At 53.8% G+C, this 17,749-nt stretch overlaps 2 protein-coding genes across 5 annotated transcripts in view; one reads left to right on the plus strand and one right to left on the minus strand.

The window, feature by feature from the left end:
* FANCA (FA complementation group A) overlaps positions 1-492 on the plus strand; it is a 59,679-nt gene extending 59,187 nt beyond the window's left edge. The window contains exons 41-42 of one of the 3 annotated variants that reach the window (XM_044255522.1): positions 58-150; positions 305-384. In XM_044255522.1, the coding sequence (XP_044111457.1) occupies positions 58-116 (59 nt within the window). In that variant the 3' untranslated portion in view covers positions 117-150; positions 305-384. Of the gene's footprint in view, positions 1-57 lie in introns of all 3 variants that reach the window. The other 2 variants (XM_044255523.1, XM_044255521.1) reach the window with 2 other exon arrangements.
* On the minus strand, positions 441-17,708 carry ZNF276 (zinc finger protein 276). 2 transcript variants are annotated; one of them, XM_044255526.1, is made up of 11 exons: positions 17,690-17,708; positions 11,931-12,234; positions 11,565-11,611; positions 11,026-11,472; positions 9,898-9,976; positions 8,622-8,705; positions 2,676-2,786; positions 2,533-2,608; positions 2,093-2,210; positions 1,113-1,212; positions 441-1,037 (listed from the first exon to the last, which is right to left on the minus strand). In XM_044255526.1, exons 2-11 carry the CDS (start codon positions 12,212-12,214, stop codon positions 791-793), a joined length of 1,593 nt encoding a protein of 530 aa, XP_044111461.1. In that variant the 5' UTR covers positions 12,215-12,234; positions 17,690-17,708; the 3' UTR covers positions 441-790. The 2 variants fall into 2 exon arrangements, with proteins under 2 accessions (XP_044111461.1, XP_044111460.1); XM_044255525.1 differs by lacking the exon at positions 17,690-17,708 and adding an exon at positions 17,089-17,310.
* Positions 17,709-17,749: the final 41 nt, after the last annotated feature.

The raw sequence follows: 17,749 nt of genomic DNA on the forward strand, positions 1-17,749 counted from the left end.
GGGCATCGTGGCCCCCGACAGCACGCTGACCTGGGGCTCTGCCTGTCCTCTCTCCAGGGGGACCCCGTAGGCTTGATAACAAAAGCTCGTCATTTTCTGCTGCAATCAATACCTAGGTGCCCCCAAAAGAGCTTCTCGAACGTGGCAGAGGTAACACCCAGATGCTCGTTTGGTGTGTGCGGGGACGTCCAGGTCACTGTGTAAACGTGCAACACCCCAAGCAGAAAGGACCGGCATCTGACGCGTACACTGGGCCCACTCACCTGGCAGCCGCAGGGGGCTGAGCACAGTTGTCTTCCCGCAGCTGCTGGCCGCTCGTGGGGACTGTGACCCGGAAGTGAGCGCCGCCCTCCTGAGCAGACAGCAGGCGCTGCCCGATGCGGACCTCTACCAGGAGCCCCAGCTCTTCTGACTGGACCCTGCGCAGTGCACAGCCCAGCTCCTTTGTAAATAATTTATTACAAGCATAACATGGAGCTTTTGCACTAAAAAGTGGATTACAAATCTCCTGGATTGCTTTGGTGGGGAACAGGAATCAATTATTTAAAATCCATCCGGCCCCGAGTCACTCAGTGTATGTAGGAAAATGCTGGTCCCAGAAGGGAGGCTGGAAAGGTTACACGAGTCGCACACCGAGCCCACCTTCAGCACACGGCAGGTCAGTGCCCTCCTGACACACAGGTGGGGGGTACAGCATGGGGGCTCCAGGGGAGCGAGCGAGCAAAGCTGTGCCATCAGGTTGCATATGAGGAACTACCGACCCTGTCTTAACCCCATTTAGCGCCTGTGTTCAGGTGGGCTCGGGCTTCACGGCCTGGCCCTCCACAGTCCCAGGCGGTGGCTCCAAGGGCAGTGCCTTGTCCTGGGTTTGCGTCAGAGGGTGGACCATGGACATGTGCACATTGAGGTTGTGGGCCTTCTCGAACCGCCGGCCACACTGGTCACAGGCAAAGTCCAGCTCGGTCTCAGCCTTGTGTTTAGTCATGTGGTACTTGAGGGACGCCCGCTGCCGGCACTGGAAGCCACAGACTTCACACCTGGGGGACAGGGTCAGGTGAGCGAGGGCGTGGGCGCCGGCGTGGCCGTGAGAAGGTGCCCGTCCCCACACTTACTGCAGAGGCTTGGCTCCTGAGTGCCGCATCTGGTGGACGAGAAGGTGCTTCCGCTGCTTGAAGGTCTGTCCACACTCGTCACAGATGTAGTTGCGCACCTCTGCGGGCCAGAGACCCAGTGAGCACCGCACAAGAGAGGCCCAGCCCTCCCCCGGAGCACGGGGACCCAAGCAAGGGGCCGTGCAAACCCAATTTTGCTGAGAGATGGAAAACATTTCTAACGTAAAACTTTTTGTTAAAATTGCTTCAAAATGTCACCTGGCTGAGACTTCGCCAGCTACTGTGCACAAGCGAAGATTCTTAGAGGACCATCCAAATCACTAAAGCGTCATTGATTACTACTGCTCTAAAAATCATCCCCATATTGGGTCCAAGGTAGGGGAAGGGGATATCCACTTGGCAAATGAATTTCTTATACTCCTGAACCAGAACCCAAGAGTCCGTTCTACTCCTGGACGTGTGCCTGGGGTGGTGGCCACGAGCCTCTCCCTCACTGCCACTCCACCTACAAACACCCCCCCACCTGGCTCTCTCCCCTACTAGGTACAATGCACCCTTCCAAGTTCACAGTCCACCCTCTTGGTGTTTAAAAAATAACTGCTGGGGCGCCTGGGGGGCTCAGTGGGTTAAGCCGCTGCCTTCGGCTCAGGTCATGATCTCGGGGTCCTGGGATCGAGTCCCGCATCGGGTTCTCTGCTCAGCGGGGAGCCTGCTTCCTCCTCTCTCTGCCTGCCTCTCTGCCTACTTGTGATCTCTGTCAAATAAAATCTTAAAAAAAAAAAAAAAAGTAATGAGAAACCCCCCCACCACAATAAATCTGCTGAAAGGCACTGGGATTTCTTCCTGGTCAGTCCCACACCACTTACGCACGACCCTCAAGGCACCAAGTCACAGCCCCAGGCATCTTCAAGGGCATCCAGCCCCCACTGGCCACCCAGGGGGACTGTGCAGGCAAGTGCGTGGGAGAACAGGGCACGCACCCGTGTGGATGAGCTTCACGTGGCGCTGCAGATAGCGGTCGATCATGAACACCTTGTTGCAGCCGGGGTGGGGGCAGGGCCTCTCCCGGACCTCCTCATGGTGCTCCTTTATGTGCTTCTGCGGGAGGGACAGCAAGACCCTGAGTGCCCCAGCCAGGACAGTCCCCACCGCCCCCGCCCGATCACACAGCACATGCCTCCCACATGCCCTGCACGGCACCCTCAAAGGAAGAGACCCAACCGTCCCTCCCGCAACCAGCAGTGGGTGCTTTTCCCAGGAGTGGAAGGCTCACTTCTTGGCCCCTGGCTGCTCCGCTCTACCCACCGAGGCTCCCATGCAGCCCTGGGAACAAGCCCACGCCTGGCTCTACAGGAACCTGGGCCCTCCCGGTCGGCCACACAAAAAGTAACCCCTGGCCCCGGGGCAAGGCCCCGCTAACCTTCATGCCGTCGGCCCCTCGGTACACAGCCGTGCAGCCCTGGTAAGGGCACTTGTAGATGGTGGGCAGCTCCTCCCTGCAAGGCAGAACACACATGGAGCCGCTGCCCCCACGGGCGGGGCGGCCCCCACCCAGGCCCTCACCTCTCGCCGCGGAGCTTGCTCTTCCAGCCTGGCTTGGGGCCAGGTTTCTTTCGGATTTTTGGTTCTTCAGACTTCTTGGTTTCTTTGCTTTCACTCTTTTTGCCAGAGACCCTAGGAGGGGGGCAAAAAAACCCCATGGGGCGAGGGGGAAACCATGAGATTCCGTGCTGCTTCTGGTCTCGCACGCAGCGGCTCACTTCCCTTCACGCTTCTTTCCCCTGCCCCAGGAGAGGCGGGCTTTTCCCCCAGGCTCCCATGGCAGCCTGTTGCCGTCTCAGTGCTCACCGGCCGGCTGTCAAAGTGACCTCAGCCGCCAGAGCTAGACCAACTCCTAGCAAAGGCAGAGGCTCTGCACTGCCGCCTCGGGAAGGCAAGGGGCAGGACGGCTGGCTTGTTAGGACTCCAACGTCACTCCCTAAACCTCAAAACCAAACACTACTTGGAGACATCATATTAAAGGACGGATTGGGGAAGCTTTAGGGGTCAGTCCCTCCAACAAAACCAGCACCAGGCTAGAAACGTTCAGAACCAACAGTTTTGGAACCTGATGGGAGGTGCCCAGCCACCAGGCGGGCTCAGAGGGGGATGCGCGTTCTTGGGAGAGCTGCTGCCCCCAGCCGCCGTCCCTGCCCCTCAGGCCGGTCTGACGAGTCCCTGAAGGACCAGTCAGATGCACCCATCTCCCTGTGGGGCCTAGTGAAGATTTAAAGAGACATAGGGTGCCTGTGGCTCAGTGGGTTAAGCGGCTGCCTTTGACTCAGGTCATGATCCCGAGGTCCGGCGATCGAGTCCTGCCTCCGGCTCCACACGCAGCAGGAATCTGCTTCTCCCTCTCCCCCTCCCTCTGCTCATGCTCTCCGTCTCTCAAATAAAATCTTTTAAAAAGTATATACAGAGAAATGTACATTTTTTTTTCCTTTTCAGATCCAAACATTTAAAGAAAACTGTCAGAAACGAAAGGAACTTCTTAGGACATTATGCGACAAGCCTATACCTAACATCATCCTCAACTGTGAAAGACTGAAAACTTTCCTGTAATCAAGAACAAGACAAGGGCGCCTGGGTGGCTCTGTTGGTTAATGACCTTTGGCTCATGACCTTCGGCTCAGGTCATGATCCCAGCGTCCTGGGATGGAGTCCTGCATCGGGCTCTCTGCTCAGCCGGGAGCCTGCTTCCTCCTCTCTCTCTCCGCCTGCCTCTCTGCCTGCTTGTGATCTCTGTCTGTCAAACAACATCTTAAAAGAAAAAAAAAAAAAAAAAAAAGAACAAGACAAAGATGCCCACTTTCACCACTGCTGTTCAACATAGTATTAGAAGTTCTAGACACAGCAATCAGGCAAAAAAAAGAGAGGGGATCTAAATTACGAAAAAAAAATTACCTCTGTGCACAAATAACATGATCGCCTATGTAGAAAACCCTGAAGAAGCCACACAAAAATAAACAAATTCTCCTCCCACAGGAGGAGACACAAAAACCAGTTCTAAAAATGAATGATGCAAAACAAAACTTTAAAAATAATTCATTTGCACTAGCATTAAAAATAATAGTTAGGAATAAAATTAACCAAGGAGATGAAAGACTTATACACCGAACACTAAAACATACTGCTGCAAGAAATGTAAAAAGACCTAAACAAGTGGGAAAACACCCCAGGGTTATGGACTGCAGGATTAGTATCAAGATGGCACTACTCCCAAAGCAAGCTTCAGATTCAATCCCTAACCCTAAGCCAGTGGTGTTTTCGGCAGAAACAAAAAAAGCAATCCTAAGCTTAACATGGAATTAAAAGGGACACTGAATAGCGAGATGAGTCTGAAAAACAAAGCTGGAGGACTCACACTTCTGATTCCAAAATTTATTATAAAACTACAATAATCACAACAGTGTGGTCGTAGCACATAAAGAGACATGCAGACTAAATGAAGAGAACTGGGAGCCCAAAAATACACCCTCACAAGAAAAATCAACTGATTTTTTGAGAAGCGCACCAGGAGTCCAGTCGCTGGGAAAGGACCGTCTCCACCAAACAGTGCTGGGAGAGCCGCGTCCACTGGCCGAAGCACGCAACTGGATCCCGAACTCAGCCCGTACACAAAAATTAACTCAAATAAATCAAAGACGTAAGAGCTAAAACTATCAAACTGCTGGATGAAAACATGACCTTGGATTTGGCAACAGTTTCTGGAATACAACATCCAAGGTAAAGCAACACGGGCAGCCTGACTGCCTCAGTCAGCAGAGCCTGCGACTCTTTTTTTTTTTTTTTTTTTTTTTTTAAGATTTTATTTATTTATTTGACAGAGAGAGATCACAAGCAGGCAGAGAGGCAGGCAGAGAGAGAGGAGGAAGCAGGCTCCCCGCTGAGCAGAGAGCCCGACGCGGGGCTCGATCCCAGGACCCTGGGATCATGACCTGGGCCTAAGGCAGCGGCTTAACCCACTGAGCCACCCCGGCGCCTGAGCCTGCAACTCTTGATCTTGGGGTTTGAGTCTGAGCCCCTCGTTGAACACAGAAATTTACAAAAAAAAAAAAAAAAAAGGCAACACAAGTAAAAACAGGTAAATTGGATTTCAAAATTAAAATTAAAAATTTTTGTGCACCAAAGTAAAGTATCAAGGGAATGAAAACAATAATCCACTGAATGGGAGAAAATGTACTTTACAACTCAACAGCATAAAGATAAAACAAGCCAATTTAAAAACGGGCAAGAATAAATAAAAAGAAAACTTTCAAATCCGAAGGGGGGAAAAAAAGGCAAAAGACTTAAATAGACATTTCTCAAAAAATATAAGCATGTTAAAAGATGTCCACCATCACTCACCACTAAGGAAATGCAACCCAAAATGACAATGGGTACTACGTCACAACCAAGAGGATGAAAACTAAAAAGGAAAACAGGTTTGAATCACTATATTATATGCCTGAAACTAATATAACACTGTGTTAACGATACTAAAAATTAGAAAAAAAGAGAACAGCCACTGTGGAAAGCAGTACGGATGTTCCACAGAAAATTAAAAACAGGACGCCTGGGTAGGTTAAGCCACTGCCTTCAGCTCAGGTCATGATCCTGGAGTCCTGGAATCGAGTCCTGCATCGGACTCCCTGCTCAGCGGGGAGTCTGCTTCTCCCCCAAACCCTCTCTCTTCTCCTGCTCTCTCTCTCTCATTCTCTCAAATAAATAAATAAATAAATAAATAAAATCTTTTTAAAAAATTAAAAATATGTACACATAAAACTAACAGAACATGGTACATTAACTACACTGGAATTACAATTAAAAACTTAAGAGGGTCGGGGTGCCTGGGTGGCTCAGTGGGTTAAGCCTCTGCTTTCAGCTCAGGTCATGATCTCAGGGTCCTGGGATCAAGTCCCGCATCGGGCTTTCTGCTCAGCAGGGAGCCTGCTTCCCCCTCTCTCTGCCTGCCTCTCTGCCTACTTGTGATCTCTCTTTCTCCATTAAATAACACCTTAAAAAAAAAACCAAAAAACTTATTAGGGGTGCCTGGGTAGCTCAGTTGTTAAGCGTCTGGCTTTGGCTCAGGTCATGATCCCGGGGCCCTGGCATCAAGCCCCGGGCTCCCTGCTCAGCGGGAAGCCTGTTTCTCCCTCTCCCACTCCACCTGCTTATGTTACCTCTTTTGCTGTGTCTGTCTCTATCAAATAATAAAATCTTATAAATAATAAAAAATTAAAAACAGAAACAGAGTATGATTCAGTAATTCCACTACTATATTTACCCAAACAAAAAGAAAACACTAATTCAAAAAGACACAGGTCCCTTATGTTTTTATGGCGATGCTATTTACAACAGCCAAGCTTCTAACAACACGGAAGCAACACAAGGGCTCCAAGATGAATGGATAAAAAAGACGGGGTATGTATATAATGGACATCACTCACCCATAAGAAAAAGAAGATCTTACAACAACGTAGATGGACCTAGAGAGCATTCTGCTAAGTGAACTAATTCAAGGAAAGAGAAATAACCTGTACGTGGAATAAAAACCAAAACCAACAAAAGCAGAAACAGCCCCATAAATAGAGAAGTGATGTTTGTGGGGCAGGGAGCGCTCCACTCAAGGAATGGAAGACAGAGCACAGAGAACACGGTCAGCGGAACTCGAACAGGGCTGCACGGCGACAGACGGCAGCCACACCCCGACGAGTGCGGCACAACATACAGAATTACTGAGTCCCTACGCTGTGGCCGTGACACAAACACTGTACTTCACTGTGAAAATAAACAAAAGGGCACCTGGGTGGCTCAGTGGGTTAAGCCTCTGCCTTCGGCTCAGGTCATGATCCCGGGGTCCTGGGATCAAGTCCCGCATCAGGCTCTCTGCTCAGCGGGGAGCCTGCTTTCCCCCACTGCCCCCCCCCCGCCTCTCTGCCTACTTGTGATCTCCGACTGTCAAATGAGTAAATAAAATCTTTAAAAAAAAAAAAAAAAGAATTGGATGCTTTATCAGCTGAGCCCCCCAGGCGCCCCTCAAACAGATACTTGTAGGCCAGTATTCATAATATTATTCACAACAGCCAAAAGGTAGAAAGAACCCCAAATGACAGACGAATGGACCAACACACTGTAGTCTATGCATACAACAGAATATGTTCAGTCATAGAAAGGAACCAAGTTCCGATACACGTTACAACACAGATCAATCTAAGACACATTATGTTAAATAAAAGAACCCTATCAAAAAGGACAAATATGTATTTCCACTTCCACGGGGTACCCTGATGTAACTAGATTAGCGGCTGCCCGAGCCTGGGCGGGGAACGAGGGAGGTCATTACTTAAGGGGAGCAGTTTCTACTTGGAGACAGCGGGGGCGGCTGCACAACACTATAAACGTACTCGATGCCGCTGAGTTACCTGCACGTTTACAAATACAAAATGGGGGGCACCTGGGTGGCTCAGTCCCAGCTAAGGGGACCGGCATGTCTGCTAAAACAAAGTCACATGGACGAGGACTACTCAGAGGCCCTGTCCTAGGTTTCCAGCTGTGATTCACATTGTAGCACCCAAGGAACCACGTGGCCACCAGGTCTGAGGGTGTCTGTGGGCACAAAGGTGAACCCGGAGCTGTGGCCAGCACACTGCTCCCTGGTCCCACCTCCCGCAGGGCCTGGCTTGTTTCTTTTTCCGTAGCCGTTAAAACTCAAATGAAAAAAGGAAGTCAGGTTTGCTCTTTCATCTTTGTGCTGCGTTTTCTTGGCTGATGGTACGGTGCTTCCGGTCTGCACTCGACCGCGAAATGCTCAACAGCACCAAGTGGGGCAGTGGCCAACTGCCAATGTTCTTGGTGTGCCTGCGCTTAAGGTGGGGGAGGAAAGTGACCCAAGTATACACCAGCCTTCCCTGCCAGGACCCTGTATCCTGAGAGAACACAAATCCCCGAAAAGGGAAGGTCAAGACAAGGCCACAGAGGCAACTGGACAGGGAAGTGGTGTAGAAATCACCAGGGGCAGATCTGAGAGCCACTGCAGGGCCGGGTCCGAGTCTCCACGGGCCTTAGCAAAGCAGCAGAAAGAAGTGCAGGGAGAGGTGCCTGCAGGAGCCCTGTGGTGGGGGACGCGACGGACAGGACTGTGGTAGGCCTGCGCTCAGACCAGGCGGAAGGGAAAGCAGAGAGCTCCCAGAAGGACGCGGAGTCACAACCACCGGCTCTGCCACTCCCACACGACACAGAGACCAGGTCTCAGCACGGAAATAAGAAAGGCCTCCGGCTGAAGCCACACAGTACTGGGCTAGGGTCGTCAGGCCAAGGAGCAGCGGGAAACGTGTGCTGAGCAAGGGCAGACCAGGAAGCAGGAGCCTTCCTTCTCTGCCCCAACGACTCCCACCCAGTGACCCTACCAGGCCGACACAGGTTTCCAGGTTACCCAGTGACGCCATCCCCACACCCTAGGGACATGGAACAAGACTGCCCTTCCCTTACTTTTTTTCTGCGTAAGGCTCGAAGGATTCGTCGGAGGACTGGGCATTCTGCTTCTTATCATTTTCATCTTCACTCAGGATGTCCCTAGGGAAGAAGAGAGAACCTTTAGCAAAGGCCTGTGGTGTATGACAGATCCAGTGACACTTCCTGTCTAGAAATACCATCAAATCTCCATACTCCATGTTTTTGCACTCCTAACATGGTCTTAGAAACCTAAAAATCCCCAAATTTCTGAACTCCTCTCCTAACAAAAAGGGCAGGCCAGCAAACTGAAAACTGACGATCCCCCAGAAGCCACACTCCCCTCACACCAGGACCCTGAACTTGGAAAGAACCTCTCTGGGGGCCCCAGGTAGCACACGAAGACCTCACAGAGGCAGGCTTCTCAGAAAGTGGACTTTCGACTATGAGTCACTGCTTCCCACAACTGTGAGCACCTATCCAGCTGATGTGTCAGCTGTTGGCCACTGCAGAGGTCACAAAGGCCAGCAAAAGATCTGCGCACCGGTAACCTTTAGCCTAAAGCAAGAATTCGGTCTCTCCAGGACAGCGGACACAGACAGGCTGGTGCGCCACGGCCTCGCCTGCAGGCTGCCACGCGTCCAGACGAGAGACTCCGGCTGGTCCTGGAGGTGTTTTAGCCCACCTGAGTTCTTCCGGCGCCTCAGTCATTTGCATGGACACCCCCCGAGATCTGAGCCCAAAATCATACGGTCCTCCTCCTCGTGTGTATGAGGGTACGTCTGCATCCCAGTCACAGCTCACGGGGAAAGGGTGTGAGGGCCGGCTGGCATGTGGCTGCCACCACGAGGGGTCCTCAGCGGACAAGCAGGAGGCGGCCCCAGGAGCGAAGAGCCCCTGAGAGTGCCCTTTCGGGAGCAGCTGGTCCTCCTACACAGAACCTCTGCCCCAAGTCACACCCATGTCAGGACAAAGGGCCAGAGACTGACCTCGCCTGCTTCGGTAACATCTACGGCTGGCACAAAAGCACAGCCCCGAAGGAGAACCAGCCAGCAAGAGCAGAAGAGCGACCGCAGTACCCTAATTCCACACCCCCCGGCTGTGCTCCTCCTGCGGGTGCCTCAGGTCTGGGGGGCCCTCTGGATCAGGAGCAAGAAGCCTGGAAGTACCCGCGGCCACTCATCTCCTTCCCACCAAGAGAAGGAGAGGAGAAGGAGAGGGTCCTGGCCAGGACACAAGCAGGGAGCACACAGGTTGGTGGAGTTTGGGTTTCCAAGGAGGAATTTTAGGCTATTTAAACCCACTCTTCTCTCACCCCTCAGAAAGGTCACTGAACTCGTCTTTTACCCGATCATCCGAGGTTGAAGACGGAACCTGCTTCTCACCCAACCGCCCTGAGAAACAAAGAACAAGGCTCCTGTTACCGACACGGAGCGCAAGCAGTGCTCCCCAGAAAGGAGGCATGCACCTGTCTTCCTTGCGGGGAGCCTGAGGTCCTTCAACCTTCAATCCCACCCACCTCCCAGTCCCAGTCCCCGTAAGGTCCCTGCAGAGCCAGCCCGGCCACCCCCCCATCCAGCCCAGGCACGGGCAGCAGCAGGCATCAGGAACCCTAGCCAACAGCCCACGTCAGCAAGCCCAGCCCTTCCTAGAGGTTCAGATCCAGTTGTTTCGGGGCAGGATGACTTGCACTTTGTGGGTGTTCCGGACATTTAAAAAAATCATTGTTATCAAAGCACTGCATGCACACGGGGGGGGGGGGGGGCCGCTCTAAGAACCTCGGACACAGTTCCCTGCTCCCCTCCCAGCATCTGTGCCCCTTTCTCTCTCTCAACTATCTGGGCAGCTACGCTTCTTTTTTTTTTTCCCCTGGGTAGCTCAGGTGCACAGACGGAGGCTGCAAGAAGCGGCAGGAAGCCAGCCCAGCCGCCCCAATACAAAGCCCATTAACAGCAACAGCCCAACCACAGCACAGTGGGATGGGGTCCCAAACAAGGGCCCTGTGTCTCCTCTTGGCCAGCTGGCACAGGAGCCTGTCTACACGAGTCCCGCTGGGATGGCTCAGAGATGCCGGCTGAGACCCAAAGAATGACCTGCAGCCGGCCCAAAGCAGCCTCAGACGCAGCAGCTGCCCTCTTCCCCCGTGTCCCCCAGCAAGGACCCCATTCTTCTGCCTCTCTCAGCCCCCTGGCCCCAAGCAGGCTTAGCAAGACCACCGGATGGCAGACAAGCCTGCCTTTACAGAAACTGCTGCCATAGAGTCCTTAACCCCTGCCTGGTGTCAGGTGCCCAGGAGGAGATGCCGAGGCTGACTCCTCCCAGAGCCGCTGCATCGGACACCATGACCACGGTCCACGACGACGCAGACATCCCCTTTCTGCTGAGGGCCCTGCCTGGCTCAAGATTAGGAATCCTGGTCTAACAGCCCACAAGAGCCTCCTACCTGGGGCCCCACTTGAGGGGAAACTTGGCTGAGGTGAGGGGCCCAGCCCAGGCCCTACGGGGTTGACATCTGAAGAAGGCTGGGCCGTGTCGGTGCTGGGCAGCGTCTCGGTCTCAGCTGGAGCTGTGGTTGCTCTGCCCTGGGAACTCTGAGGGGCAGCCCCAGTGGGGTCGGACCCCCGACGCTGGGTCTGCCACGGGGCCATCTCCTTGTCCCACGGCCACCTGACTGCCAACGCCCTGTCCAGCAAGAGGGCCCCGCAGCTGGAGTCGGCATCCATGGTATAGTCGTGGCCCTGGTCACAGCCCCAAACAGCCTGGATGACACCGCAGTACTCGGAGGACAACGTCCTCTGGAGGTCAGGCAGGGCCCCACAGCTGGCTGCGTGTCCGTGCACCCACGCCACCAAGTCGCGTAGGCCCTGGGGGCTCGAAGTGAGCAGGTCCACTGAGGAAAGGCAGAGAGAGGCCAGAGCCACGGCCAGTCAGCACCCAGTCCCCCTGGAGCTGCCCACACGCCACACACAAGGGCACACTCACCCAAACACGCTCCCTCCTCTGCCCCTGGTGGGGGCTTGGCACCAACCCTGCAAAGGAGCAGCATGGCCAGGAGTCAGGCTGGCAGCGAACAAGGCGCAGGCTCGCCAGATCCCTTTCGTAGGCCGCCTCTCCCACACGCAGTCCGGAGGGTCTCTTCCAAGGGCCACCTCCTGTCTCCTTACACTCAACCCTTTGGGGCCTTCGCCTCCCCCAAGCATGTCTGTCCAGCTCCCTCACACCCACACGCTTGCTCCTCTGGGCACGATGCGTCTCCCCACTGCAGAGGCCCCCTCCCCCGGCACTCCCCGGCATGCAGGGAGCTTGGGCCCTGAACGCCCACCAAATGAACGAAGGAGGATCGCCTACTTCGTGCAGGTCTTCCGGTGGCCTGTCGGGGAGACGTTGACTCTCTGCAAGAAGGACTTGAGGAGGCCGTGGCACTGGTAGAACTGGGCGTGGCAGTTCTTGCAGACAAACGGAGACAGAGCTGGGTCCTGGTGGACGGCCACCCCCAGCAGATGCTGGAAGTCCCTGATGAAAACTCGTTCCCCTGGGGGGGGTCGGTCTGAGCTCTCCCCAGGGGACCTGCCAGAAATGCTGCGGAGACTCCGCGAGGAGAACTTCCCATGGCAGAGGCGACAGTGCCCCATGGCAAGAGCCCGGCCTGTTCCTGGGCAAGCACAGGAGACATCAAGTCAGCAGGCGAGGCGGCTCGCCGCACAGGGCATGGAAGACACAAGCTCCTAGGAAAGGAGCAACATGGCCCAGGGGAGGGGAGGCCCATGTTCTGCCATCTTCGCAGCATCCTCCCAGCTCCAGTGAAGGACCCTCCATGGAGCCTCCCCATATACACGCCTTAGACACAAGCCCACATCGGGGCCAAAAGCAAGGCTCTGGCTCTGGGCTCCCGGCTGAATATAAACCCTTTGGGGGGAATGTGCTCAATGGAGAGCCCTACGGTCCAGAAAACCTTTCAGAGAATTTGGAGAGCTCCTACAATAAGGCCAGGATTACCCTGGTAACAAAACCAGACAAGGACACCACAAGACAAGAAAATTACACACCAAATCCCTGACAAACACAGCTGCCAAAATGCCCACCTAACTCAGCAATGCACTAAGTGGCTCATATACCATGATCCAGTGGGATTTATTCCAGGGGTGCAAGGAAGGTCCAACACTCACAAACCTATCCACGTGATACACGTTCACGAAACAAAGGATGCGGCTCATATAAGCATCTCAGCAGATGCAGAAAGTTTCGGACAAAACTCAATGCCCGGGCGCCTGGGTGGCTCAGTGGGTTAAGCCGCTGCCTTCGGCTCAGGTCATGATCTCAGGGTCCTGGGATCGAGTCCCGCATTGGGCTCTCTGCTCAGCAGGGAACCTGCTTCCCCCTCTCTCTGCCTGCCTCTCTGCCTACTTGTGATTTCTCTCTGTCAAATAAATAAATAAAATCTTTAAAAAAAAAAAAAAAAACAACTCAATGCCCGTCATGATAAAAACTCTAAACACAGTGGGTAAAGAAGAAAATGCACCTCAACACAATAAGGGTCACAGGTATCAAGCTCATAGCTATCATTACACACACAGGTGAAAAGCAGAAAGCTTTCCTCTCCAGGTTAGAAACAAGGGTGCCCACCCTCACTTCTATTCAACATAGTACCAGAAGTCTTAGAGCAATTAGCCAAGAAAAATAAGAACTACCCAAATAAGAAAAGTAAAAAAAACTTTCTCTACCTGCAGATAATATGGTAGTATATATGGAAAGCCCTAAAGACTCCATCAAAAGAGTCTAAGAATGCTAGGAATGCAAATTCCGTAAAGTTGATGGACACAAAATCAATAATGAACTATCAGAGGGACGCCTGGGTGGCTCAGTGGGTTAAGCGGCTGCCTTCGGCTCGGGTCATGATCCCATCGTCCTGGGATCGAGTCCCACATCCGGCTCCTTGCTCAGCAGGGAGCCTGCTTCTCCCTCTGCCTCTGCCTGCCTCTCTGTCTGCCTGTGCTCCCTCTCTCTACCTCTCCCTCTGACAAATAAATAAATAAAATCTTTTAAAAATAAATAAATAAATAAAGAACTATCAGAAAAAGAAATTAAGAAAGCAATCCCACTTACAAACGCATCAAAACAAATAACAAAACCTATGAATAAGTTTTTAACATGGAGGTGAAAAACCTATACACTGAAAACTTTTGGACACCGATGAAATAAACCAGAGACAAATAAATGAATATTCTGTGCTCGTGGATTAGAATACCATTAACATGTTCACACTACCCAAAGCTGCCTACAGATTCAGTGGAATCCTGATCAAAATTCCAATGGTATTTTTCACAAAAACAGAACAATCTTAACATTTATATAGAACCACAAAAGACCCCAAATAGCTAAAGCAATCCTGAGAAAGAGGAACAAAGCCAGAAGCATCACACTGCTTCATTTCAAAATAGATCACACAACTACAGTAACCAAAACAGTACAGTAATAAGATAAAAACAGACCAACAGATTAATGTAACATAAGAGAGCCCAGGGGTGCCTGGGTGGCTCAGTAGGTTGGGCCTCTGCCTTTGTCTCAGGTCATGATCTCAGGGTCCTGGGATCGAGCCCCACATCGGGCTCTCTGCTCTGCAGGGAGCCTGCTTCTTCCTCTCTCTCTCTGCCTGACTCTCTGCCTGCTTGTGATCTATCAAGAAAGCAAATAAAATCTTTAAAAAGAAAAAAAAGAAAAGAAAAAGAAGAGAAAAAAAAAAAAGAGACCCCAGATATAAACCCAGGCATATGTGTGGTCAATTAACTTACTAAAAAGGAAGCAAACATATACAATAGGGAAATGACTATCTCTTCTTCAATAAATGGGTATTAGGAAACTGGACAGTCACACGCAAAAGAAATGAACCTAGGTCCCCAACTTAAATCATAAACAAAAATAAACTCGAGGGTGCCTGGGTGGCTCAGTGGGTTGGGCCGCTGCCTACATGATCTCAGGGTCCTGGGATCGAGTCCCACATCGGGCTCTCTGCTCAGCAGCGAGCCTGCTTCCCCCTCTCTCTCTGCCTGCCTCTCTGCCTACTTGTGATCTCTCTGTCAAATAAATAAATAAAAATATATATAAAAAAAATAAACTCGAAAAGGATTTAAGACCTAAGTGTGAGACTTAAAACTGTAAAACTCCTAGAAGAAAACACAGGCAGTAAATTCCTTCTCCTCAGTCTTGGTGATAATTTTTTAGATTCCACACTGAAAACAAAGGCAACAAAAGCAAAAAATTAGTAAGTGGGGCTCCATCAAACTGAAATGCTTCTCCACTGCAAAGAAAACCATCAACAAAAAGAAAAGGTAACCTATTGAATTTGGGAAAATATGTGCCAATCATATAACAGAGAAAAGATTAATATCTAAAATACATACATTAAAAGCTAATACAGGGGGACGCCTGGGTGGCGCAGTTGGTTGGACGACTGCCTTCGGCTCAGGGCGTGATCCTGGAGTCGCGGGATCGAGTCCCACATCAGGCTCCCAGCTCCATGGGGAGTCTGCTTCGCTCTCTGACCTTCTCCTCGCTCATGCTCTGTCTCACTGTCTCTCTCTCTCAAATAAATTAAAAAAAAAAAAAAAAAAAAAAAAAGCTAATACAGGGACGCCCGGGTGGCTCAGTGGGTTGGACGACGGCCTTCGGCTCAGGTCATGATCCTGGAGTCCCGGGATCGAGTCCCGCATCGGGCTCCCAGCTCCACGGGGAGTCTGCTTCTCCCTCTGCCCTCCTCCTCGCTCATGCTCTCTCTCACTGTCTTTCTCTCAAATAAATAAATAAAATCTTTAAAAAAAATAATAAAAGCTGATACAATTCAAACCGAAAAACACAATCCAACTTAAAAAAAGGCAACAGGGGAGCCTGGGTGGCTCAGTCAGTTAAATGTCTGACTTGATTTTGGCTCGTGATGTCAGGGTTGAGGGATCAAGGCCATGCCAGGCTCCCCACTCAGTGGGGCGTCTGCCTATCTCCCTGTCCCTCTGCCCGCTCTCTCTGTCCCTCTCTCAAATAAATCAATCTTAAAAAAACAAAAAGGCAGATGTAAACGGTTGTTTTTCAAGAGAAGAGCTACTAGAGACAGCACACGCCCAAGTGCACAGATGCTCGCCATCCACCGTCACGGGGAAGCGCACGTCAGAATCCCAACGAGCTGCCACCTCACACCTGCGGACGGTGATGCGAGCTGGGAGAGAAGGGCACCCCTGGGCACTGCTGCTGGGAATGTACACAGGTACAGTCTTCATCAAAGTTCCTCAAAGTCCTAAAACTAAAACTACGGGGGGTGCCTGGGTGGAGCAGTAGGTTGACTCGGACTCTTGGCTTCAGCCAGGATCATGATCTCAGGGTGACGGATTCGGAGCCCAGCACGGAGCCCGGTGTCCCCGCAGCCCGACGGTCTGCTTCCCTCGGTCCCTCTAACCCCCTGCACACCTACTCTCCTCCTGGGAAGTGTGAGTGGGGGCTCGCTCTCCCGCTGAAATACATACACAAGTTTTTTATTTTATTTTTTTAAGATTTATTTATTTTATTTATCTGACGGACAGACCACAAGCAGGCAGAGAGAGGGGGAAGCGGGCTCCGCGCCGGGCAGGGAGCGGATGCGGGGCTCGATCCCAGAACCCTGGGATCATCCCCTGAGCCGAAGGCAGAGGCCCTAACCCACGGAGCCACCCAGGCGCCCCACAAATGACATACCTGATAAAGGGTTACTGCCCAAAATACATAAATAATTTATAAATCTCAACACCTCCAAAATGAACGATCCAATTAAAAAATAGGCAGAAGACAGGAACAAACATTCTTCCAAAAAAGACCTACAGATGGCCAGAGGCTTACCCCGCTGAGCCACCCAGGCGCCCCCATCAATCTTTAAAAAGTGAAAGTAAAACGACCACTGGACCCGACGACTCTCCTCCCGCGTCTTTACCGGAGAGAAAGGAGAACCGAAGTCAAGAACACGCAGCCCCGCCTACACCGCGGCCGGTTCACGCCGGGTGTGGGAACGACCTCCGCGCCCCAGAGGCGGGAGGCGGGCGCGCGCACACACACAGAGACACGCGCGAGCGCGCGCCGGAACATTACTCACCCCCGAAGAGGCACCGCGCCCGCTGGCCCCGCACGCCGGCCCCTCGAGCGACTGCGCTCCGCGAGGGCAGGAAGGACGGGCGGCCGCCACCCGGTTTCCCTCTCGAGCGTCCTCGGCAGCGAGCCAGGAGCCCAACGCGGCTCACGGGGAGCAGCGCGGCGGGGCCACACGGGGTCCGCGGGGTCGCCGGGTCGGCGCGGCGCGTGTCGGGCAGCGCGGGCCGGCGGCTACGGTCCCCGGCGAGCCCCGCGCCACACGTCCCAGAGCCCGTCGCCGCCGCACGACCGCAGCCCCCGCCCCCACGAAGGGCGAGAGGGCGCGCGAGGGGCTCCGGCCCGGGACCCGCCGCTCCCGCCCCCGCCCCCGCCACCGCCCGACCCGCGCCCCGGCCCGACCCACCTGCCTCGTCGGCGCCGTCTTCGCCCGGGTCCCCGCGGGCCCGCGTCAGGCCCCAGCCCAGCCGCGCCGCCACCAAGGCCGCGGCCTCGTCCACGCTCGGCCCGCTGCGGGACGGGCGGCCTCGGGTCCGGCCGCTGCCGCTGCCGCCGCCGGAGCCCCCGCGCGGCCCCGCCGCCCCCGGAGACAGGAAGCGACCGAGCCGGTCCCGCTTCATGGCGGCGGCCGCGGCTCCAGCCCGGCCCGGCGCTCCGCCCCGCTCGGCTCGGCTCGGCTCGGCTCGGCCCGGCTCGGCCCCGCTCGGCTCGGCTCGGCCCGGCCCCGCTCGGCTCCACTCGGCCGTATTCGACCCGGCTCGGCTGCACTCGGCTCCGCTCGACCCCCGCTGGGTGGGCCGGGCCCGGCCTCTCGCCCCGAGCCCCGCGCGTCTGCTCAGCTGGACTCCGGCGCTCGGCCCCGTTCGCCGCCCTAGAAGCGGGGCGGGCCGGTGAGACAGGGGCGGGGCGGCGAACGGAAGGGCCGGGAGACGGGGCGGCGACACGGCAGGGCCCGGGCGTCTGGCATGTCCCAGACGTGGCGCGCGGGGGCCGACGCTTCCACTTACGCGCTCGCAGCGACTACGTGAGGCCTGAGAGCGCCGCCGCCCCTCCAGCCTCGGGAGCTC

This window comes from Neovison vison, chromosome 7 (assembly GCF_020171115.1).
Source record: "Neovison vison isolate M4711 chromosome 7, ASM_NN_V1, whole genome shotgun sequence".
Taxonomy (NCBI): Eukaryota; Metazoa; Chordata; class Mammalia; order Carnivora; family Mustelidae; genus Neogale; species Neogale vison.

Excerpts from the sequence above, each read along its gene's own strand:
- ZNF276 (XM_044255525.1), bottom strand. The coding sequence starts at position 17,302 with ATGAAGCGGGACCGGCTCGGTCGCTTCCTGTCTCCGGGGGCGGCGGGG. Across the intron at positions 9,977-11,025 it reads CCCCTCAAGTGGGGCCCCAG|GGCGGTTGGGTGAGAAGCAG; the intron begins GTAGGAGGCTCT and ends TTTGTTTCTCAG. Across the intron at positions 2,609-2,675 it reads AGCAAGCTCCGCGGCGAGAG|GGAGGAGCTGCCCACCATCT; the intron begins GTGAGGGCCTGG and ends TCTGCCTTGCAG.